This window comes from Fundulus heteroclitus, chromosome 4 (genome assembly GCF_011125445.2).
Source record: "Fundulus heteroclitus isolate FHET01 chromosome 4, MU-UCD_Fhet_4.1, whole genome shotgun sequence".
NCBI classification, from domain to species: Eukaryota; Metazoa; Chordata; class Actinopteri; order Cyprinodontiformes; family Fundulidae; genus Fundulus; species Fundulus heteroclitus.
The window spans coordinates 14,655,444-14,681,041 of NC_046364.1; the positions used below are offsets into that span (position 1 = coordinate 14,655,444).

At 39.2% G+C, this 25,598-nt stretch overlaps 1 protein-coding gene across 6 annotated transcripts in view; it reads right to left on the reverse strand.

Annotated features, from left to right (window-relative positions):
* Positions 1-1,147: 1,147 nt before the first annotated feature.
* The window catches only part of scml2 (Scm polycomb group protein like 2), a 32,441-nt gene continuing 7,990 nt past the window's right edge, over positions 1,148-25,598 (reverse strand). For 3 of the 6 annotated variants that reach the window (XM_036136116.1, XM_036136119.1, XM_036136120.1), the window contains 10 exons: positions 23,459-23,693; positions 22,859-22,947; positions 20,990-21,233; positions 9,060-9,367; positions 8,739-8,868; positions 7,263-7,469; positions 6,549-6,722; positions 5,062-5,277; positions 3,920-4,074; positions 1,148-2,985 (listed from right to left, as the gene is read on the reverse strand). In XM_036136116.1, the coding sequence (XP_035992009.1) occupies positions 2,860-2,985; positions 3,920-4,074; positions 5,062-5,277; positions 6,549-6,722; positions 7,263-7,469; positions 8,739-8,868; positions 9,060-9,367; positions 20,990-21,233; positions 22,859-22,947; positions 23,459-23,693 (1,884 nt within the window). In that variant the 3' untranslated portion in view covers positions 1,148-2,859. The remainder of the gene's footprint in view (positions 2,986-3,919; positions 4,075-5,061; positions 5,278-6,548; positions 6,723-7,262; positions 7,470-8,738; positions 8,869-9,059; positions 9,368-20,989; positions 21,234-22,858; positions 22,948-23,458; positions 23,694-25,598) is intronic. The other 3 variants (XM_036136118.1, XM_036136121.1, XM_036136117.1) reach the window with 2 other exon arrangements.

A 25,598-nucleotide genomic window follows, 5' to 3' on the forward strand; every position in this document is an offset into this window, starting at 1 on the left:
TCGGTCTGGACTTTGACAAGACCACTCAGACATAAAAATGCTTTGATATTTACCACTTTTTTTCTCCTTTCACTAGTTTTCAATTTGTCAAATATAGCAAAGCAATCCATGCTGCCTCCTTTCTAAGTTAGATACTGAATATGTCAGTAAAAAAGCTCTAAATAATGTTGTGTTGGAAAGACTAACATTGGAAAAGTTTTAAAGAATATTTGCAATGACAACATGATCATATATCTCAATAAAGAATAAAGAGAAAGCTATATTTTCCGCATAAACTGAGATTCCGGATTAGATTCTGGGTGCAAATGGGAGGATCAACGTCTCATCAACAACTTGTACAATACAGGTGTCTACTTCAGCTGATGTCCTGTTACTTCAAGAGATTCTCTTGTTTTGACTTAAACCCTATCCTCAGTGATACACACCGTTGTAATTCCTACACCGTTCATCTGATTTGGATGTAAATACCCTCAAATTAAAGCTGAAAGTCTGCAGATAAAGCACATCTTGTTTGTTTCATTTCAAATCCATTGTGGTGGTGTATGGAGCCAAAAAGATTAGAATTGTGTTGATATCCCAATATTTATGGACCAGACTGTAAATAATCCATGATTGGTTATTTTTAAAGTGATCAACCATTCAGATTGTGGTGTTTTCATTCAGTAGGATGAGTATGTCAGAGACACTGAATGGACAACAGCATCAGCCAATGGGAGATAGTTTTATCATTTCACTGAAATGATCTGCCTGCAGTAACAAAACGAACTGCTATATGGCGTGATTTTGTTTGTATATTTTATGCTAATGCTAGTTGGGATTTTTTAATTTTCCTTTTCAGTGTGTGTGTGCCTGGTCATTTCTAGACAGTTTGTCTAGTATGCTGGTCAGCCAAAAGTAATTTTCCTCCCTGGTGCAGATCTGTTCCGTCTGCATTGGTTGCTGTTTTCGTCCCTGGCTTCTCTCTTGAGGTTAAATGAAATGTGTGATGGTATTATTCCCTAAATTGGGTCAAAAATTCATCTCTTTATGTATATTGGCTAGTTTAACATTGCATAGCTCACCACAAGGGAGAGTTGAGAGCTGATGTTGGAAAACACTGAACTAAGCACTGCTAGCAGCCGCCATCCTGGCCTCACAGGAAACTAGGCAATGCAAACAAATGTTTAATTGTGTGAATGCATAGCAGACATGTTAAACAAACTCGTGATACAGTAGAAAAATTGTGTCGATACAGAGAAAATGCTACAGAGCAATACATAGGCATTAAAAGAAACGTTATGAACACAACGTCATGATGTAAAACATTTTCTAAGAGAAAACCCCCACTAAAACCTGAGTTTCACATTAAAGCAACACGGCTTCAAGTATCAACTTGTTACCACTACAGGAGAGTGAACAGCGTGAAATGCAGACACGATTTGGTTCGAGAATGGTTCTGAAATGTTCAGAAAATAAGTTTTTCTGCCGTCAAAAACAGATCAACACTTTGAAACAGGAGAATATTTACTCAAACACCATTATTACTCTGCAGGTAGATATTTGATGGTCACAAAAAACACTATTCAGGCTAAAAAATAATAATAGTTACACTCGGTATAGGCAGGTACACTTTGTTACAGTAAAAAAAAACGATAAAAACAAGACCTACCGGTTAATTAAACCTTTATACAAAACTATTTCTCCATTATGTAGTACCTGTACAGCAACCAGACTTCACTATAAATGATGTCGTTTTATGTTAATATTAAAACACTGAAGGAGTTTTCCAGTTATTTAAAGTGTTGGTTTTGAGTGTGTGCGTGTGTGTGTGTGTGTGTGTGTGTGTGTGTGTGTGTGTGTGTGTGTGTGTGTGTGTGTGTGTGTGTGTGTGTGTGTGTGTTTGACTCCATGACTGTCAGCAGTCAGGACGAGGCTGAGCAGCATGAATGTCATCCAGCATGCAGACCATTGCACTTCTGTAACTCAGGAAGGCATTTTTATACAAGACTGCCACTTTCTGACTCAAATCAGCTTCCACTCTGCTCATCTTAATACATAATCTTTGTCAATAAAACTATTCTGTAACGATTGACTTCAGCAAACAAGACTTCTCCAACATTTTTGGGACTGAACCCTTTTAATTCCTATAACTGAGGTGCTCTCGTTGTTCACTCCCTCTTGACCATACATTGCGTAGCATGCATAATATTTAACTATCTGCTAACCTCATTGCCAGGATAAAAATGGCAAATTTACCTTTGGGCAGCATTTCCAGCCTTCTTACCAGGTTTTACCAGCTAAAAGTAGGACTTATTGGGACTCAGAAATAATGGCCTTCTTTTATTCATAATAAGGCATAAAAGTACACAAACAAAACAAAACTGATGCCTGTAATCAGATGTCTGATACTGATACTGTGCTTTTGTTAACTTCCTACACTTACTGTGCTCATGAAAAGTGATAGTATTTAAAAAAAATAATGATCTTAAAAATGGAGATTAAAGTTTTCGATTTGAAATGTATTTAGTTTTCTATAATTGTGTTTTATATAAATTTTCCTACACTGAAAATCAAAATTCTGCTTGAAAATCTACTTAATATTGTCATTAAAGAACATCAATAAAAGTCAGAAGAATTTCGCTTTTTCATTTGATTTCCACCCATTTATACGATCTTCAAATGGCAACTATTGTTCCTGTTTCTAAAACCCATTATTTCTTTATAAGTACCAGAATATGACCACAGTGTCTTTACTGGATTTACACTGGACTACATTCCTGCAGAGTTATAAGTGTGCCAGTGAGAAAACAGTCCCATCATCATCATCATCATCATCATCATCATCATCATCATCATCATCATCATCATCATCATCATCATCTAATGTTTGGTCTGTCTCAGCTTCTCGATGTGATGACACAGTTTCAGAGCCGGGCCCAGCTTCAGACCCATGTACTTCATTATGACGTCACTGCGCAGCAACATCAGGGCCTTGCCGTCGATCTCCTGCAGGGAGGTTGGCACATCGTCAGCAGGCTCGGGATTACACGTGATCTCGTGACAGAAATACACTCACTTTTAAAGTTCAAAGTGTTTGTGTTACTGGACACTTCAGAACATACAAAAAAAATCCAATTTGCAGTACTACCGATGATCGAGGTAAATAAAGTTGAGCTCTGCTCAATCCTCTTTTGAGGGGCATCCTGCAATTTATGCCCCTCAAAATGATTGCTTGTTGCAATTTTAATAATTTTTAGCAGTAAGGATTGCAAAAACGGTGAGGGTCCCATCATTTTTTGTGTCGCAGTTATGACACAGAGGCACAAGTCCATGATATAACCCGTACTGTCCCACTCCTCCTGCTTTGGACGCTTGTAACCTGCGTACTCAAACTCTTAAGTGCACTTCCACCAGGTGCACACTTCACAGACGTGCGCAGGGTTTAGTGTGAGTAGCTGGGTCATCCTGCTTTCTGATAGCTCTGCGATACTGCCAGCAGATGGCGCAACAATGCTCATGTCTGCTGCTCCTGCCCAGTGCCAAGGTCTTTTCAGACAAAATAAAGGACTAAGTAAACACTATCAGGATGAATGCTTGGAGTATATTCTTTTATTTGAAGATTTTTTGTGGATTTTTTGGTCACACTATGAGACTTGGCCCCTTTAAGAGACTGAAAAGAGCAGTAGTCATAGATCACTCTATAGATCTAGATCAGCATCCTTGACCTTGTAAAATTTTACGGAAAAATATTAAGCTCTGTGCCACTGGCAAAAAGAGGTTTGTACAAAACATAGAGAGCAGGGGTATAAATTAATGTGCAACCAGTTACTTTATAGCTGAAAGAAAGAATATGCTCAAAGTAAAGTTTGGGTTTCTGGGGGTACATGTCAGCACCTAAAGCAAGTATCCGGGTATCTGTTGATTTATCAGAAATACTCACGTGCTTCCTGAACAGGTCGACATGTGGACCAAGAGTTTGTGGATCCGCCTCTTGGACAAACCTTATGACATCATCGACTGACCAGGAGGCGGCGTTGCTCCCTGACGTCTCTCTGCCCTGTTTCACGTGATCTGGACCTGTTGTTGAGCTAGCTGCTGTGGAATAAGAGACCAAGACAGAGAAAAGCCAAGTCAAACTGATACCCCCGCTTACTTTTACTAAAGAGTATGAAGTCTGACACAGTGGTGTTTTGAAATTTGTTTGGATATTTTGCAGATTTAATCCGAATGAAAACAGGTGTAAAGGGTGAAAGAGGACAAGGGGGATAGCACACTGTTTACATCAAGATTTTGCTGCCTTATTCTTGCTTAAACTGCAGCAATCTGTCTGACTTGCTGTACCCACTGAGCTATATAATACACAGGAGTGCTGATTTTGCCGAAAAACTGAAGTCACTGGCCGCCATCTTGCTACTCCCTACTCTCACAGAATCCCATTGGATTTGGTTGCAACAACAAGCAGTTTTCTGGCTGAGTGAAAACGTTTCACAGGTAATTCTACAGACAGTGGATGTACTAACACTATCAACTACTAGGAAATTAGGTGCTGAAATATTTTACATGTTATTCATATTAAATATATATGTATATATAAGTATGTATATATGTATATATACGTATACATATGTAAATATATGTTTTTGTATATTGTTATTTATATATTTATAAATGTTAAATATATATATTTAAATGAATAAAATGGAAAATATTTCAGCACATGACTTTCTCAGTACTTGATAGTTTTAGAACATAACATAAAGGTATATGGCATTTGACATTTTAAAAGTCTTAAGCCCCCCCTGAACATGAGAAAATACTCGTTATTCGATTCTGTAGCGCACATATTCCCTAGTTACTGGGGGGAAATAGGGAGTACCAATATGGCGGCTGGTGGCTTCAAAGCGACTCGTTCAAACAGACGGTGATTAGCACTCCAGTGTATTATATAGCTCAGTGGGTGTACCCTTGGATTGAAGAAAACTCCTAACCGAGCAGAGAAAAAACAGCTACAAAGTGACCCCCAACAATTCGAAACAGTTGCATCTTTTTAAAGGAGCTGATATTTGCATTTTAAAAACCAACCTTCCACTCGTCTGTGTGTATTTACGGAGCCGAGCTCGGTGGGGTTGGAACTGACTCGTCGAAGGGGCGGTGGTGTTTGTGTGTGTCCAGGATAACAGGGTCGCTCCCTCTTTGCCGCTCTGTAGTCCAGTGTGTTGTGGGGGGGTCGAGGGGTCGGTGTGGGGTCCTTGGTGGGGTTGTCATTGGAAACGCCGTTCTCAGTGACAGACTGTGGTTCTGTTTCAAGAGAAGACCAGGCAAATATTTCATGAACCTCAGAAAATAAATAAAAAAATAAATTGTGTGCATTAGTGATGTGATTGGCAGTGGGAGGTGGTGGGGGTGATGGTGGGGGGGTTGCTCTTCTGTCTTCTAGCATTTTATGCCAGCCAGAGCCACAATAGCTCCCCCTCCATGGCGTGCGCTGCTGTGTGTTTGTGTCTGAGTGCCCATTATGCATAGACAGCTTGTCTTTGTGAAGACCCGGTATTGATACTGTATGCCTCTCCTCTCACGTTAAACCCGACGGTGGTGGCTTTTCTTCACTTTAACATTAACTTTTTTTATTAACATGGTTAACATTTTCATCAGCTGATACGCTTAAACACAATCTGGATTTTATTAAAGAGGAACACCAGCCTCATAATGTTTTAAAAATGGACGCAATTTTATTTTCTCTGAATTTTGCTTTCTGTTGACGAAAACTTTCTATCGGACAAAATATAATGAATGATTACTATTTTGCGTTGTAGCTCTGGAATTAGTTCAGAAGGCTTTTATGGTTAACCGTGTACACGAGTTAAATTCTTGGGTCAACTGAGCTTCTGACTGGTTCTTGTTAAGGGTGAACTGGAACATCGCTGGTGATCCTCTAAAACCACACATCATTGTGCAGAATTTATGTTTTTACTGCATCTGTTCTTAAATAAAGTTGCTCTACACTCAATAGGCCTCTGCTTCCAGCAAGTTTCAGTACTTTTAAAGAAGTTTGAGATACAACTTTCCAAAAATGGCCAAAACCTTTCTGCAATCTTTCAAAGTAATCCTGGGTAATTTCTTTAAAGCTTCTTCAGGCCTTTCCAAGCTTTTCTTTAGACATTGGCTGTTTTCTTTTCTCCTCCCATTTAAGTCTCCAATATCTGATCCTTTTCTCAGTCATTTGAGCACAAAACGCTGCAGAACTTAGATGACTCTGCGTTTAACTTTGTTGCCCGCAGACACATTTTGTTACCATTCTTTACTTAACACAATAAAACAAGCCCAGTATTGTTGCATGAGAAATAATGATTCCTAAAGCCCTATTAGCTGAAAGCTTTGCAAACAATTAACTGAGGAATGATCTCAAGTCCTGGGTCTGTCATTTCATGATGTTTAATGGTAGGTGGAAACCTGTTAAAATGTGGACAAGGCAATTTTATGGTAAGATTTGAGCCAAAAAAATAAAAAAAATAAAATAAAAACATCACCATTCCAATTTTTTATTCAAGACTGAAGCATATCCCCCCCACCTGATTTGGTCCTGTTGTAGAAGCGTGTGTTGTTGCTGTAGGGGTTAAAGGGCTGCGAGCTGAAAAGACTGTCACTCTCCAGGTGTTGGCACATGTTTTCCAAGAACCGCAGCACAGAAGACGCACTGGAGGCGGAGGGCAGCTTCACATAGCGGATACCGTGCTCCGAGCAAACTGAGGGCAGAAGAGAACACCTACTACTGCGTGTACATGCCGCATACACACACACACACATATATGCACAATATGCATTCACAGCTAAACAAAACAGCAGATGGTACAGGGTTAGCACCCTCCCTTTATAAGACATTAGTTTTCAGCCCGTTCCACACTGCATGACGCCCCCTCCCAACCAAGCCAAGCCAGCGCAAATTAAAGCCCACCCCCTCTTAATACCACCCGGAGCATTCCCTGGAGGAAGACTGAATCCCAGGATCCCAAACCAGGTTAGACACACATGTCAGTTCGGATTACAGAAACAGTTCTCACATCAGCTGCTGCCACAGACACGGTCTTTTATTACTCGTGTTTTGCCTTTCCTGAGCAACGTGAATTTATGGTTAAAAACAGACAGGACTGCTTTTTGAAGGCATTTTAATAACATCCCTTTTTTTCTTACAAACTAATTTACTAATTTACATTTGGCTAAGGAAGTAACAGTACAGGCAGACGGTATCTAGCTTACTATGATGAAGTAAAGTGTGTGCGTTTTACCTCTAATGACCTCTCCTCCTGAGTGGGACTGGCTTTGTAGAAAGGACAACAGCACTGAGGGCTGGTAGGTGCAGTCCACGCAGGCCTGGACGGCCTGCTGAAGCACCGCGTTGACTGGGGCCGGACCGAAGTGGTCCGGCAACTGCTGGACCAGTTTTCGATCAAGATGTGGGCCATAGTTGCCGTGCTTGTTGACATAGACACACACTGCAGTGACACAGACCAAGAGAAGCATCGAAGAAGGGGGAAATGTAGGATTTTGTTGTTGTTGTTGTTTGAATTAAGGATGTTTTGGGTCTATGTTGATGTTTTTAGGTGTTTTTTTTATATTTTCTATTTCGGTATTACTATGGAGGGATATATTCTTTTTATCATTTAGCTTTAGTCACGCTGTCCTCATTTGCATAATCTTTGCCCCTCTGCAGCTGTCGCCACAGTATGAGCCAGCCACCACCATGCTTAACTAAGAGGATTATACCATATTTGCCAGGTGACTGGCAGTGCTTTATGTTGGGCAAACATGCGACTTTGGTTTATTTGTTAGATCAAATGAAGCACCTTTTCTTCTTTACCCAACACTGCAGTGTATCCTGGTTTTACACTATTTTACCATCATTCATTTTTGCCATTAAAACCAAACTGTCCAATTTACAACAGTCCAAATTAGGAACATTTATTTATTTGTTAATAAATGTTATAAAATAAATGTTGTTTTATTTTTTTTTCCTTATTACTCTCCACCTCTAGTCCTGACCAAAGCCCACATTGTTTTATTTGTTTACTGGTTGCCTTAATCTGGCTGATATTTTACTGTGGAAGTCACAAGAAAGATCCTTAGACTTTCACACCTATGATTAGTCCTAATGTGGAGTTGAACTGTATGATGGTTTTTGTTAAATATAAAGTGGTGGAACGTTTTAACAGACAAATCAATCTATCAGCCGTGCGTAGGCTACAATTAAGTTTTAGATCTATTGTAGTGTTAAATAATGAAACCAAGGTGGCGGCTGCTGCTTGAGACACCAGCATGCCTCTGAATTTGTGTTTGAGTTTGCAGCGACCTGAGGACAATCAGATTGTTTACTCACTGAGGGTCTCCACCTGGAGTTAGCGATACCACAGAAGGGCCAGAAACTTTTCATCTGTCGTACATTTTTTTATATAAAATCATTGACACTCTTCTTGAAGGGATTTTACTTTGTTTTTTTGAGACAAAATATAAAAAGGTGTCATTGATTTCCAGATCAGTCTGAGGTGTACCATTATTTCTATGCATGCACACCAACAGTTCAGTTTTTCTGTAAGTGTTTTGGCAATATTTTTAATATGAATTAAATCATGTTTGTTTTTCTTAGGGTTTTTTTAAGTAAAGGTTAAAAACCTCTGATAACTGTGCAACAAGCACAACTTTATCAATTTACAACTAAATCTATAAGAACATAGTGCTGATTGGGATCAGGATTATTTGTTATTCACCTGTGCAAATCACGTTTGAGCCGTTGTTGAGGTTGCTGTCCACAGAGACACAGCTGGGGTTCAGATTGGTCTCTGGAGGCGGAGTTGTGACTGGTGAGGAACCCGGCGATTGCCCCATCAGAGGCCTCTTCTAGAGCAAAAAGCACTTCTGAGATTATTATTGATATGCTTTCACTCCTGTACGCATGAACAGCACTGCAGATAACACAAGCACCTGTACATTTAAGATGCTGAGCCTTTGATCTCTGCAAGAGCGCATAAGAAACATGACGGGATTATTTTTCCACTGCATGATTGATTAGGTATCTTGTGACATCTCACCTTGCCTTTCGGCTTGGGCCCTCTCTTCTTGTGTGGTCTGGGGGCCAGTAAGGTCTCAGTCACTGGGCTCTGAGGCGCTCCATTCACTGCTGCTGCTGCGGCGGCCTCAGCCGCGGCTTTCAACAAAGCAATGGTCTGGGATTTGGGACGGCGACCTCGGACACCCTTGCGGACAGGGAGGGGTGGCAGGGGATTCGGCAGTCGGTATGAGGTCTGCATGGAGGTCGAGGAGGAGGAGGAGTTGAAAGAGGAGCGGCGTGTTGCAGATGTGGAAGAAACCGGGGCGAGAAGCGCACCAGGAAGGGTAACTGAGAGAAAAATGGTATCCAAGAAAGAGAGAGACAGCATACAGTAAGCTTTCCACCGACACGCCGACACAAATAAAACAGTGTTCTCAGCAGAATATCAAGTAAAGTGTGTTGACTGGTATTCTGATGAATGTTTGCTAATTTTTACAGATTTTCATTCGTTCGGTTGCTTTGCGTCATAAATAAACCAGAAAGTAAAATAAGAAAACACAAAATACTAAAAAAATAAATCTTTTTGGAATATTAGTGATATTTCTCTATGCATCTATTGTTTCCATAGCAAAATACAGCCATTTGAGATGGCTCATCAGATCTGTAAGATGCAGGATTTCATTATATCAGTAGTATTAAATCTACACCGTGCTGTTCAATAATTCAGATGTGGTATTTTTAGCTTTATTCTAGTACTATGAGCTTCTATCTGAAGATTGTAAATTATATTATCTTCGGAGATCATTTTTAAAGTAGACCAAAACACCTGAGGAGCTCTGATGTCCCTGATTTATCCAAACATCTGGCAACCAATAGCCTAAACGTTCTAATAGTTTTGAAAGAAATTATCTAGCGCTCATTCAGATAGAAAAAAAACTATCTATCTACACATTCCCTTTCCACTTGATCAGAAAATGGCTATATGATGATCTGGTTCTTACAGGGTGTATTTATTAGATAAAAACAAGGCAAATTGAAAAAAAAAAATAGTTCACCCTTTTTATTCCCTCTAGGAATCAGTGACTGATTTAGTCTTCTTCTGAAACAGTTTGTTCAGTAACACAGCCAGTACAAAGAGGAAGGAACAACTTCAGCACTAATCTGAAAGAAGAAGTTGTGGCTGCTGCTGCTAATCAATCTGATGAAGCTCAAAAAAGCAGATTCAGAACTATTTTAGGTCAATCTTTCATCAGTGAAAACAGGGTTTTCCCCCAAATGATAACAATCAGATCTTCCTTAACTGTAATTTTGTAAACAAGTTCCTCCTTAAATCCAGTACAGCAATGCTGGTAGATAATCTGCAGAAACTCCTCAGATATGATGTTATATGTTTAGGTTTATGACACGACGCGGCAAAGAGTGAACAATTTTGGCTTGTTTTGAATAGTAACCAAATAAAAATATTAATATTTCGTAAATAAAATTTGGCACCACAGCTTAGGTTTGCAACACTGCCAGTGGAAAAAAAAAAACAAAAAAACGTTCCCAGTACAATTTCCTTTGCTACAAGATGAAGTTCAGTTTCCTTTGGTACAAGATGTTTGTCCATAATGCACAGCACCAAGTTCTAGGAAAAGCTGAGCAGAGCATAAACACCTTATAAGAACTGTCAAACACAGAGATGTAAGCTTGACCCAAACTGGTACATGGCACATAATGAGAATCCCAAACCCAGCAGCCGATTTTCAACATTATGGCAGGAAGAGTGTTAAAATGGACCAGTTAGCCAAAATCCAGACCCTCTAATGAACGAAATGCTGTGATGTGAGTTCAGAAAGCTGAAACAATGTTGCAATGGGGAGAGAAGGGGTCATGCAAAAAAATACATAAAATACTGCTATTGTGATTTAAAGTGATTAAACAAGCAATTGAATCAGTGGATGAGGTTAGTTCTACATACAGTGCTGCGCATTTCAGTCGATTTTCTTTCTTAAATTATTTTTTTTTTTGTCCTAGGTTATATATAACTAATTTTAAGGCCTGGTAAAGACCAGCATTTTTTATAATGTCAAAATATATAAATTGTCAAAAAATAAAAAATTATCAACCATGTAGAACCAGAATTCATTGATCTTCGTTCACAATTTATAGGCTTTAATTTAAAATGAAATCAAATAAAGGCTATAAAATGAATGAAGATTGATGAATTCTGCTTTTGCGTGTGATCTTCAGAGCCGACAGATGACAACCGTTCAGTATTGATTTTCAGTACCTTTCTGCCTCCGGCTTCTCTGAAATGTAATCATGCCTTTCATAAATAACGACATCCTGTTTGATTCCACCAAAAGCTACGCAAGGATGAGGTGTTCACTACTTCGCGTTTTTAAAAAAGAACTATAGGATGCAATTCATAACTACATTTTATTCAACTTCACTGGAAGCAAGGTAACGCCTTAACGTCTGCACACACAGTAATCAGGAAGAAAAAGTAACATTTATTGCAAAATAGCATGAAAGGACAAAGAGGCGGTTGGAAAGGAGAAAACCTCAGAGGCGCCACCCCTTTTTGTCATCATTAGCTTCAGCTTGACACTGTGATACGATCACATAATTATCATAGTGAATGTGTGCAAGACAGAGCAAAATGAGAGTGGAAAAAGGAACGATAACCATCTCGAATTTCAATAACAATGTGGCGCTTGGTGAGGAGGGGGGTCTGAAAGTGCACACTGACTCTCTCAAGGGGCCAAAGCTTTCATCAGAGCCTCCTTGACTGAAGCAATATAGAGCAACTATGGAGGCTTTACAGCACTCTCAGAGGGGCCGGGAGGGGAGCCGTGGAAGCTGCTTAATTGGAAAATGAGTGAAGATGGGCATAGACTAGACCAATTGTCTAGTTGTGAGGAGCAAAGGCTCACTTGCTGGTAAAGGACGGGTCACACAAAACATGCTCAGAGAAACACAGCGATGACCCCTGAACGAAGAGAGTCAACCGCCATATTTACACACATCGAAACCAGAAGCTGCAAAACTCTCCCAGAGCGCATTAAAATGTTTGAAAAGTAGCAGCCAGGGCGAGTAAATCTGGGTGGGAGTGCCTTCTCTGATCATCCCCTGTAATATATTCATGCAGCAGCCATCATACCATTTCTATACAGGAGATTAATGTCATATTCCTCCATATATTAGTTTATAATAACATTTATGCAAAACACACCGAGCAGGTCGCCATAACTACACCTTTCAGAGGAAATCTGCTTAAAATATGACTTTCATCAAACACTCTGACATTATCAGATGCAGTTTATACACTGGTTCATCTCTATAGTGCAGCTATAAGGCTTTCATCAAGTAAATCTTCAAAGCTTTAGGAATATATGTCATTTGGTTTGCTTGAAGCAAAGACTGAAGGAAGTTCAACAGAAAACGTTTTCCAACAGTGTTTAAAAGATGTTCTTTGACAGCACCCTGTGTTGTGTTGTTAAAGCGGGTGCTGCTAACAGAAAAAAAGACTAAACTATTCCACAAATAATTTCACATCTCGGTAATCTGAATAACTTGAGTCTTTCATGCTTGGGTAGGGTGATGTTCTGATAGCAGGTCATGAAGTATTACAACTTGCTGACAATCTGCCCATTTTTCTTCAGCCAAACCTTATTTTATCGTCCTATGAGCGCATCTGACCTGAATGTTGTTGTTGTTTACCTCATTAATGAATGAATGGGAAGCTAAGCAGCCCTGCTTAGTGTGAAACCTGTAATGTTTAGTTTTAGCTTTTGTAATGCATGTTGGAGAAATTAGATATGAAAATCTGTTTAAAAATTCCCACGGCTCTCCTATAGGTTCTTTTTTAGGGGCCATGTTTGCACAGCTGTGGTGAAATCCTGACTGGGATTTAACGGTAAAACATTTGTGATCTAAAAACCTACTCCCGCTTCCCTCCCAATCTAAGATGACTTGCATGAAACGATCTCCAGTGATGTAACATAAGGACCAGAGTCAAATCATACAATCTTGGAAGATGGGTAAGTAAATACTCCCAAAGCATCACTGTTTTTTTTTATTGATACTATCTTAGATGCTCCTTTATCTTTGTGACCCCAGACATCTGGCTTTAACACAAAAAAGCTGACATTTTTAACTATTCTTTGAAATGTTTGGTTGTGGCTTAGTTTTGGTCCTAAATCTACGTTTTGTTTAGAGACTAAATTAGCATTTTCTGTCTTTTATTCCATCCAACAGTTTTTCTGAATGCATCGCAACATGATACTCTAACCCTAACAATCATTCAAGTACTTTAAAGAAAATACTTGTTTCGTGAACACAGCCTCCTTCTGTCTCCATGTGTCCTGACTAAACGTTGGAACAAATCAAATTGCAAAATTGCAGGTTTAGATTTTGATTTGAGGCCTTCAGAAAGAGTGCTGCTTGAGTCTGGCAATAGGTTTGAAGCAGAGCGGACAGGGTGACATCTGATGTCATGAAGGGTGGCAGATGATTGACAGGCTGCCAAAGCAGATTGATTGTGAGGATCATCTAAAAGCTACATTCTAGGCATTGCAGTTCTACGCTCTTGCTCAGGCACACGAGTTTTGTTTTCCTCTTTTTCTTTCAGCTTCAACAAAACCTTTTTTTTTTTTTACATAGAAACAGTTACTGGTTTTAATGATTGTCATGGTAGTAGTATGTAGTAGTGGTTCAGTTGGAAATAAAAATAAAAAAAATGTAAAAAATCTAGGCTTTTTTTTGTCTATCAAATGCAGCAGAGGCGAAAAACCAAACAGCACCAGGTGTTGAATGGTTCTGGGCTCTGAAGCTCTTCTCCAGCTGCTACAGGCTGCTACTAGCTGTCTAGCTGCTAATGATGAGTAAATAAACATTCAGCTGGATGTTTGCATTCTTCATAATCTTCAGATTCTTTTGGACCCCCTGCATTGTATTGAACACAATAAAATAAAATAGCTTTAGGCCTGTACTTAGAGCACAAACATGGCAAACCTTTGCAGCAGGAGTCTTATGAAGCACTCTGAACTTCGTATAGCATAAAGCTAATTAAAAACTCTTGCATTTATCCTCTCTCTTATAACAGCCCAATAAAATTAATGCTATGTGCATTGTGTGTTCAGGCTGCTGGCAAAGGTGTGAAGAAAATGAACAAAAGTATTATAAATACTACTGCTACAAATACTAATGGTTACACTGGTGCTGAAGTTTAAGTGAGAGCTGTGATGAGCCTTTGACCCATAATCATGATGCATGTTCATACTGTTATAAATAGTCAAATAGCAATAGTCAATATTACGTGACTATTATTGCAGTTTAGTTTTGAAATTAACATAAAACATATACATGCAACACATTCATTAAATGTCAATTGTGTAGGACACAGGTTTGTAAAATTGTGCAAACACATTAAAGCATGTTTTGAAATGCTCTTTTATTTATTTAAGAGCTACAGTTTATAATGGCAAACTGTAATAAAATCGCAATTTTGATACACAGTAAAAAAAAAATAGATAAAAATAAAACCATGATTTATTTTGTCATTTTGCCTAACGTTATTTAAAAATAAATTTAAATGAACTTCTGTACTCAACTGTTTGGAAAATAGTCTACTAATAAAGCAGATTCAAGAATGCTGCCAAATGGCCCAGGTCTGGCCTTCCAAGCAAGTTCAAAGAGCGGACCGTAAGATGCTAAAAGAAGTCTCCAAAATGCTTACAATGTCGTTACAGGACCTACTGCAGCCTCGGGCGACTGTTAATACGCAGGACTGCACAAGTCTGACTTTCATTAAAGTTACATTTCCATTCTTTTCATTCATGAAGGCACCCTGACTGCCGTCTGAGAAAAACACCAATGCCAGACTGAAGTAGAGCGAACGCTGACAAACAACAGGACGTGGGAGACAATGTTCTTCAGATTTGTCTAAAGTGAAATATTTGGACATCAGAACACAGGAAATGTTTGGCTTAAACCAAACTCAGCATTCCAGGAAGTGTCGGCTTTGGTGCTTTGCTGCAGCGGGACCTGATCAGCTCAATGTGAGAACATCTGTCAACATCTGTTGTTGTGGACTGAAAGCCTAAATGTCTTAATACTTTGATTCAGCAGAAATACTACAGACAAACAATAAAGATACTTGCCTCAAACAAAGTCAACCATGAGTCCTTAAACCGCTCACATTTGCAGTAGGGAACATGATATCAAGCAACAGATCGCAGGAGTTGGTTGTATTCTGCCCGTAGAACGTATAAAGGGTCATTCAATATCTTCTGTCCCTGCCTGAGGACAGACTGCTCAGAAACCTTCTCTTTCACTTTCATGCCTGCATGCACCCAGCAAGCCAGTTTAGGTGCACTTTAACTGTGAGGTTTGCATAACTTTCTGTCATCCCCATATCTAATTACACTAGCTATATTTTGCTTAATGCGCGAGACAGGACTCATTTTGTTGTTTCGGTGCAGTCAACTCACTTTAATTTCCATAGATGAATAAAATAATTAAAACCTGCATGTGTACATTTTGTTTGAAAAAAAACTATTAAACGTGTGTTGTAGTTTTTTTCACATGACTGTATATAATATGCTTTGATAGAAAAAACATAACCTCTTGCATCATTTTACATACTGCAAACCTGCAAAAAGTAACTAGTCAACAATGAAACCAATCAAAAGCAGAAAAAAAGCATGCCAGCAAATAATTACCGGCATGTCTGCACGGCAGCGAAACAGAGACATATGGGACTGATCATGGGTATATAATTCGAACTCGACCTGATGACCTGTATAAGCCCTAGCCTGAGGAAATATGGTCGCGTATGCATGTGTGTGTGTGTGTCTGCGTGTGTGTGTGTGTGTACAAGTAGTGCTGCTTAGAAGTGTGTCTGCAGTCTGGAGTACAGGGGAGGGGATTCATAGAGTTCGTTCTCATCTAATTAAGCTTACCACTCACTCACAAACACACACACACACACACACACACACACACACAAACATAAATACACAGCCTATTCTTTTGACTGATTCACACCCTTCCGGAACTTCAGGTGTGCAACTGCGTTTAAAAAAAGCAGAGAAGGGAAGTTGCACAAATGGCTTAAAGCCACAAAAGCATGAACACCAGAATGTCTTTATGCACACATTGTCCGGCTTCAATAAACCCATAAACACAGAATAAAGGACTTGTTTCTCATTTGACCAGAGCACAACTGCACATAGTAAACTAGTTATTTCTTTATAAAAATGAATCATTCATTCCAACATTCATTTACCTTTTCATAAGCCAGCTGCACACAAAGACTTGATCAAACACACATGAAGCGCCAAACCGAGCTGAAGCCACCAGTGGTCTCACTTCAGTTCTTTATCCCCACACGAGTTTCTTACAATTAACTTGAAGAATCAACAACGTTAGATATATTCAAGGAGGAAGATTCTTTACCTGAACAACAAATGAGCTTCTTCCTCCTTCTAATTTTTCTTCACACAAGTAACAAACAATGCATTAGGTTGTGATCACTGATCTGCCCACTTCTGGACTTTCCCCCCTAAAACTAAAGCTGCGATCTAAGTGAAAATCAGTACACTACTCCAGCCTCATCCATTCTACGAAGGCAATCTGCATGCTACCAAAGAAAGCCATGAAAGCTTATTAATGATAATTACGCAATCATGTTAAGTGACAAAACATTAGATCATTAACTTTTAAAAGTAAAACATAAAAGAAATTACCCCTATAAAAGGTTTTTCCTTCAGTTATGCAGCAGAACAAACTGACGCCACTCACCAGGAAATGCAAAAAAAAAAAAAAAAAAAGCAGAACTTGTAGAAGTAGCAGAGGGGGGTACTGGGTAGTGAAGTCGGCCCCTGATGTCCGTGGCAATAAAAGTCTCTGCTTCCTGCTTAGTCTTTGTAACTGCTCTGTTTCAGCGGCTGCTTCATCTGCGCCTCATTGTCCAGTGTCTGCGTCTCTATTAGCTGCGTCTCTCGCCTTCTCTTTTCTCCGACAGAAACCCCACAACAAAGCCCACGCTGCTCCTCGGGCTGCTGGTTGACGGGGCTGCAAAGCTTCCCTCACCAATGAATGAGCAGGAGGAGGGGAAGGGGGGGGGGGACAGCGGGTGCATTTGCATAGGGGTAGGGGAAGGGCAGAGCAAATAGGGGAAGGAAAAGTGGGTAAGGAAGGGGGAAGTCGAGCTGTTTATTAATGTTATCTGTTGGCCAAGTCGACTGTCTGCATCAGTCCCTTGCTTTTAAGTAATCCTCTTGGGGGGGGAGGGGGTGAAAATATATGTGTTTGTCAGAGTGGGGAGAGGTTACCGGTGGGACTCCAAGAGTCGATGGGGGATGGTCTAAGCGCTGAAGGAGGGGTAAAAGGTTAAACTGGACCAGAAGAGTTGTGATTAAAATGAATGAAAACTCCTGGAGTTTTTGCACACATATGTAGGTTTCTGCTAAAAAAGAAAGACCCACACATGCTCTAAAGACCCAGCAGGGGCCTATCTCAGAGTAACCCTAGACATTCAGCCTGTTTCTGATGAAAGATGGCTAGGTCCTCCCTTGGGAAGTGACCAAATCGGATATCACCCCAGACTCCAGGATACTGCAGGAAGGACCGTTGAATAGCGTCTTAATCTTCCTTTTAAATGACAAAAGAGGAAGTTCTAGATTTCTACTCACTTAACTAGGATATGTTCACCAGAATCTACAGAAAATGTTGAGCTCTTTAGTATTTAAATGTGAAATCATAAGCAAGAAATGTATACCACAAGAAGAACCCACTTTATTATGGGCACAATTAAAGAATGCCCTGATTTTATTCTTTGGGTCTGTGTGTATGTTTAAATCTTGTCTATAACCCATCTTTGTCTCTACACCTTTTGAAAAGTTGTAATTTTAGATTCAATATATTTATGTACAATTCAAATCTAAAGGTTTATTTTAGAAATCATTACTAAAACAGGAGGGGCAAAAAAGTGACATTCACAGTGGTTTTTACTACATCAACTAAGGGGGCTGGAGTATTATACCCACCTGGACATACATTCATGCATTATTCACAAAACACTATTATGCGCTTATTATGTATTACTAATAAAATGCAAGATTACAGCAAGCTATTGTTTGAGAGACTTATTACAGTCAGTCTAGACATGTTTTGGGTTTTTGACAAAGAAAAAACGTATCAGGGTCAAGAAGACAAACTGAATGGAAACCGGTTGAAAAAGGAGTAATTACTTTGTCTCTCACTTCTTTTCTCATATGCTGAGGTGTTAATCAGTCCATTAACACCTCAGCAAAGCCCCCACTTTTTCACCTACTAGTTAAAAAACAGAGGCCATCTCCTCGTTAGCATTTTTCTTTGTCTGCGCATGGCTAGACCATCATTAACGTTGACTCTGCAAAGGTTTGAAGTTCTGGGCTACACTGAAGAGAATGCACTTTCAACAAGTTTTGAGTACATTAGGACAGATGAAAAGGCTGGTGGTCCTTCTTTACGCCTACTTCTCAGGATCCCAAATTAATGCAGAATACTTTTTTCAGTTCTACGCTTCGTAACACATAAATAAGCCTGCTCATAAATCTAAGTGTGATTGAATGTGACAAACTTTTCATATGGTGGCTGGAAAGTGGAACATAAGCAATGATTATCCATCTAAATGGTGACCACATTGCAAATAAATAACACAAAAATTAATAATTAAAAAAAAAAACTTTATACAAAATGAGTCAAGAAAGGGTTAAACTGCGACTGTTTTACTTTCTGCTAGTGGCATTGCAGTCCAAACTCTGGCTTATATGAAAGCAGCTGTGATATTTATATTATATATGAAGTCATGCTACCAGATTTAGTCAAACCATAAATAAACCATACTGGAAAAACTCAGGTCTTTGGTTAAATCCCATTTGGTTTGGGTCAAATGAATCCGAAGACCATAAATTATAGTCTCCAATTTGAGTGGCCTAAATACATGCATTTTAATTATTCTCTGCATTTTGCATATTTGATGATGGATGCATTATTCATCTGACAGGATTCTATTGTTTTACAGGCTAAAAAGTTTAACCCAAAACTTGCTTGTGATTTGCTTTATTTGCTTTTAAAGGGTATTAAATGTGTTAGACTGTATTTCTGGCATTCCAAATTTAGATTTAATATATTTGATGTCATCTTAATAGGAAACAAAGACATAATAAGTATTGTTAAAGATTTCTTACGTGTTAACTGTGCACGTTTTCCATGCTCATGACTAAATGCATGTCTATTTAGTGTTCGGCACAAGCTTTGTTACATCCTAAATTATGTAAAAAAGAAACAACAATAAGGTGAAAACACAACCAGCAGGCATGACATTTTTCCGATATATAGAGTAAGAAAGTGGAAACTATAATCTGTTAAGGCATTGCTTGTTCCTTCTTTAAGTGATTCAATATAGACTATAATATACACTCAATGAAAAAAAACAGCAATAAACCAACCACCTAAATTGATACGTGCACACAACAAAGATAAATTAAACTAAAGCTTAAGATACTTCTTGTATTCACTTCAGTATTTATTTTTGTATTCGTTGAAAACCTGTTTGTTTCAAACATATTCAAATGTCTCGCATAACTAAGTGTAATTTAATTCTTTATCCTCCATTTCTGCTTCTTCATGCTTCTTCACACTAATGATCCGCACCACACCAGCATTTAAATCTAATAAGAGAGAATAACAATACAACTATTTTCAAGAGCTCAATGGAATCAAACCTTGTTTTCTTATTGTTATTTGATGCTCGCCGAAGGCTTCAGTACACTTCTTTGAAAGACAATTAAACTTTTTTTTTCCACAGGAGGTATCCTTTGTTTTCATTTTGGAGAAATTAAAGCATAATCAGTTTTTCTATTCGTTTTTTTTCTGCTTGGTTAATGTCCCAACAAGCTGATTGATCAGAAAAAAAACTTTAAAATGTGTTCAAAGTGTGGAAGATTAATCAGTGAAAATATACTCCTTTTTGTACCTGTGGAGGGATGAACTCACACAGCTCTGAACAAGGTTCCCCTGTGTCTTAAATGGCTGCAGGGTAAATTATGCTTCTTCCACCAGTTCAACTGTAATACAATACCTGGGCCTAGCTAATGAGAGCAAAGAAACCCTCTTCTAAATCCCCTTCTTACTCCTTCGCAAAATAAACCCACTTCAGAAAAGGTTTCAGAATCTAAACTCTGCTACCCTCTAGTGGTGATCATATATATTGTCACAAAATTAAAAGAAAAGAAAAAACAGTTCACAACGAACAATCACATGACAAAAAAATATAAATAAAAATATAAATAAAATTAATAAAAACTGATAATGTCTTCTATTAGGACACATTTGTAAAATCTTAAATAAAGCATCTGAAAAATCCCCTTCCATATCAGACAGGTTGTCCAATAAAGGGGGTTAAACATTTGCATTTCTCTGTAAATTTATTGTGAGGTTAAAAAAAAACTGAACTAAATTGAATGTGAAACCCTGTTGTTGAAGTGAAATCCCCATTCATTCAAATGCAATTTTCTGCTAAAAGCTGATTAAAGTTTATTCTCCATTGAGTTTGTATGTTGTACCTGTGCCTGTGTGGGTTTTCTCCAGACACTCCGGTTTGCTCCCGCAGTCCAAAAACATGACCGTTTAAGTGAATTGGTCACTCTAAATTACCTTTAGGTGTGAGTGCGTGAGCATACGGTTGTTTGTTCTGTGTGTCTCTGAGTTGCCCTGTGATAGACTGGCGACCTTTCCAGGGTGTACCCTGCTTTTTTCACTTAAGGACTGCTGGAGATAGGCACCAGCCCCTCCTCTATTCTGCACGGACAAGCGGCCACAGATAATAAATGGAGTGATGGAAGTTTATAAAAGATTTAGCAAAATCCTGAGGAGTTGAATTAAAAGCTCACCTTGTCAAAGGAACCAAATAAAAGATGGAGGAAAGGCAGCACTTACAGAAGTTTCCTGGCGGCTGTAAGCTGTGCTTCGTCAGAGTACACCAGCCCACAGGGAAGATGTCTCTGGAGTCGAAGGGGCACCAGTAGTCGAAGGCACCTCGCCAGCCGTCAAACATGACAAAAATCTCCTGACCTCGCACCTCTCCCACCGTGGCGGGACAGATGAGGTAGGGGTTTTTCCTGTCCACCGCCTCCAGCTTCATGCCGGGCTGGAAGTAGTTTTTAGCCGGGCTGGACGGCTCCTAAAACAACACGATATGAAAACATAAACAATCACAACTAGAACAACATAAAATTCTCAGCTGACTTGTTGATGGATATCTATGCATTATTTGCTCTTGTCCATATCTCTAAACTTAAAACACTTAATTCAGCACAGCTGCTTATGTTTTAACAGCCTTTGGGGTGTCTAACAAACGTACCTCTAGAAGTTCTGTCATGTTACAACCACAAACTTGAATACGTTTTATTGGGATGTCATGTGACAGGCCAACCCAATGTAGCGGATACAAGCAAAGTAAAATAATGGTATAGGATTCTTAAATGTTTTATGAACAGAAATCTGAAAAGTGTGACCTCAATATGTAACCATCACATGGGTAATGTCTCAAGCTCCGTCAGATTGGATGGTGGGCCTCTGTAAACATCAACTTTCAAGCCACATATTCTCAGTTGAGTTTAGATCTGGCCTTTGACTGGGCCGTTCTAACACGTGTATATGCTTTGATTGTTGGTCTGGTCGCATGTTTAGTGTTGCTGTGCAGCAGGATAGAGGAACCTCTGGACCAGTCTCAAGTCTTCTGCAGCCTTAAAAAGATTTTATTTCCAGGATTATATTTATTTTGCTCTTACCATCTTTCTACCAACTCTATCCAGCTTTGCTGTCCATGCTGAAGGAAAGCATCAGCACAGCATGATACTGCCACTATGGCCATGGTGTGTTCCAGATCATATTGGCCCGGTCCCAACACTCACACATACACCCTTGTGTCCCTAATTGCTCGTTTGAGTGCGTAGTGTGTCCCAATTCTCCAGAGTGGTCTTTTGCCTCGCCCCCTTTGTGCCCTAGATCCACGCTTGAGCTAAGCGCACATCAATGTGCACTTTGCCGAAGTATACTACTCACAACTGATTGCTGTATGTGATGTTTGGAGCAAAACGGTGAAAATAAGCCAAGTATAGAAGTCATTAAAACATCATATTTTAGTTTTGAGGGTAAAAAGACCTATACTCTACTTTCAAAGTCATACTGCCACCTTAAAAAAATGACTGATCACCTATTTTCACTTCTTAAAGCAAATACGGTTGTTATTTTTGCTTAGATTGCAGATCCTCCAACTTAAGTTTTGGATCTCTGTGGTTCCTCCAGAGTTATCAAAGCCCTGTTGTCTCCGTGTCCAGTCAGTCCGTTTAGGTGGACAGTTTTGTCTTGGTGGGTTTGCAGCTCTTTCCATTTTCAGATGGTAGATTGAGCAGTGCTTTGTGAGACGTGGGTGATTGTTTTATAGCCTAAACCGACTTTAAACTTCTCCGCCTTTTCATTCCTGACCTGTCAGGTGGACTTTACTGATTAGATGACTCCTAAAAGCCATTGGTCGCATCAGATTTTATTTAAGGGAGTCTAAGTAAGGGGGCTGAAGACAAATGCACATCACACTTTTCAGATCTTTTATTGGTAAAATGTTCACGATCCCTGTAGTCTGTAGTGCATGCCACAGCAACAGTAAAGATCAGGAAAAAAGGGGAATTTGTCCAACATAGATTTTTTCAGGTAAATTGGGGAATCTCCTTAAAACAGGTATGATCACTGATTGAACCAGAGATTGAATCATCTACAAGTTGGGTTTTCTTCAGGTTGCCTTCTTACCTTCTTAAAAGCAGAGGCGGGGGCTATCTCCGCACCACTTAGCGTCCGCAGGAGAAACATGGGCCACGAGGATGCATTCATCCTGAAACCTGGTCATGGAGTAGATACCACATGGTCAACACTACCGTATCTTGTTGTGAATTCGCCAACTGGCTGCTGGGCCGTTCAGTTTGCCTTTCTAACAGAGACAATTTGGATACGAGGGAGGGAGTAAAATCCCAAATGTAAAGGATAAAAATGTCAAAGCAAACTATGGCATAGTGAGTTGTGCCATATAGTTTACCTCACTCCTGCTGTGCTTCACTGTTATGACCGTAGTATTGTTTTTTTGTTTCTGTTTTTTGTTTGACAAGCTTGCTTGAGTTGAATTATGTAATTGTGCATACCCAACTTAAGTAACGTATATTTTTTTTTTGTAAAAAAAAAAAAAAGCATGAAGTTAAAAAAAAAAGTTAAAAAAGCTAAAATTTTACTGCCAAATCTCTCCAACATACTTTACAGCTAAGATAAATTAAAAAAAATGCTATTTTTATGCTTTAATCCCATTTCTCGACGAAGCCAGAGCACCAGCTCTGAGCTCAAGGTGGTAAAGAGACTCACCCAGTGGGGGCTGCAGCATGTCTCCGTTCCTTTCACAGGTTCCTATCGGCTGGATGTCCAAAGAGTCCACCAGCCGCCAGAAGTCGTTCGTGTTGTCGCTGCCATCCAACCGGAGTCGCAGGCGAGTTCCCATCATGCCCATCACCGTGGCGATGCATACTGAATTGGAGTTGCGGGGGTCTCGGGCCTCAAGCTTCATACCTGCTTTGAAGTCATTGGAAGGGGGGATTCTAGACTGCAGAGAGACAAACAAGCGGCTGGTCTCATTCTTCGTATGGCTGGCATGTAGAGACGAATCAATCAGGCTTTCACTGACCAAAACCGATTTACCGTGTTATTTTCTTTAAAGTGTGACCTTCCCATTTCAATATTAGTCCATTTGCATTTCTTTTCTAGGGACATTGCTTGATTTCAGCAAATAAATGTAACAAAGGCTGACTGTAAAAGAAAAAAAAACTGTGCTGCTACTGTTTTTTTCTACGTAAAAGAAGTAGCAGTTTTGAATCCAACATAAAACGAAGGGTTCAGGAACGCCTTAGATTTGACCTTTCCCCCTACTTTAATCGTGTTTCTCTAAGTCATTTCAACATGTTCCTTATGAACTTTAAGCCCACGTCAAAATGAACTCTTATATGTGGCTAACTGGAAAATTATGAATGTTTTCAAAACTTTGAAGGTGTCACAATGAAATGAATGTCAGGCTGTCTATACAGGTCTGCGGTTTCTCTTATATGACTGGTTTTATTTCGCTAATTAAGAAAGTAGGAAATATATCACAGTCTGATTAGCTCTAACTTTAAATGCGTACCGGTCATTTTATTCAGTAGAAACAAAGTTGATGCGTTTGCACTGTCTTTATTCTGTTTTAGGGAAATTAATATCTATTTTTAAAATGACCTACCTATCTAAATAAATGTATATTTTGCATCGCCCCAAGTTGGCTTCTGATAGGCTGATCAATGTGTCATGTTGACTTCTTCACCAAAAGCATACACTACTGAGAGAAGAGCTGAGTCCAGCAAGGTTCATAAAGAACATATTAAAGTTCATAAAGAGTCAGGACTGATCACCATATCAGCTTCAAATGCGAGACACGTCTTTGTTTGAATTGCTCTCTACTCTATATTTGTCTGTTTTGGTGTAAACACTTTGAATTTTCCTCCACAACTTGGACATGTGTTCCCCATCCCTTAGTAGCTACTTTTAAAGGCATTACCATATTCTGAACCAAATGTGGGGAACCATCATAGACCCAACAGCCCATTGACAGCAGGAACTACCTCCCACCTCCCTGCTTCAGAGTGAGCTGCAGCAGAAAGGACGGCTGTTTGAGAAGAAAAGCTGACGATCACTCCAGCTGAGAGCAACAAGGTGGGGAAACCGACCAATAAATGCAAGTTGCTTCAGTAAAAGTAAAGCAGGAAGCCACTGCTTTCTTATTCTATCATGGCACTTCTGGTGCTGAACATTGGCATGTCCAGATGCTTCAGAGACTTTAAATGGATCCTCCCTTTTCCTCTACCCTCTGAGATTAACACAGAGATAAAGATCAAAATTAGGGCTGCAAATACCTTTCTTTAAATTCCTGAAAGACAGATAAGCTATTGATACTAATACTAGATCTGTAAGCAGTTTAGCAATATTTTAAACATTCACTTCCCCTATTAGATTCTAGAGTAGTATTAGAATAGAATAGATATATCCCTTATTGTCCCTCAGTGAGGGAATTCAGGGGTAGCAAAGGTAAATTGACAGGCAAAACAAAATGTTTATTTTTACTTAATTAAATCCATAGCTAATAGGTCTTAGTTTTCTTTTAATTCTAAGTTCAATGTGTGATCATGTTGATTGTTTTCAGTTCCCATTGGTATTTCTTCTAACCTTTAGCTTAAGTATATTTGTCCACAATGAATCCTAAATAAATCATAAGCCTGGAAATTATAGAAAATCCTTCACATTTTCTATAACTCCATCATAATTATTTCTCCAAGTGAAGTAGAAAAAGTCATCCTTCAGACTCCTTTTTAGAGTATGTGATTGATTGGATTGTGACTACTGATATAATTTAGTGTGTTTTAACCAAGTTACAATGGCGTTATCCCCATTTTCTCACCACCACATTTGTCCCTAAGCTTTATTT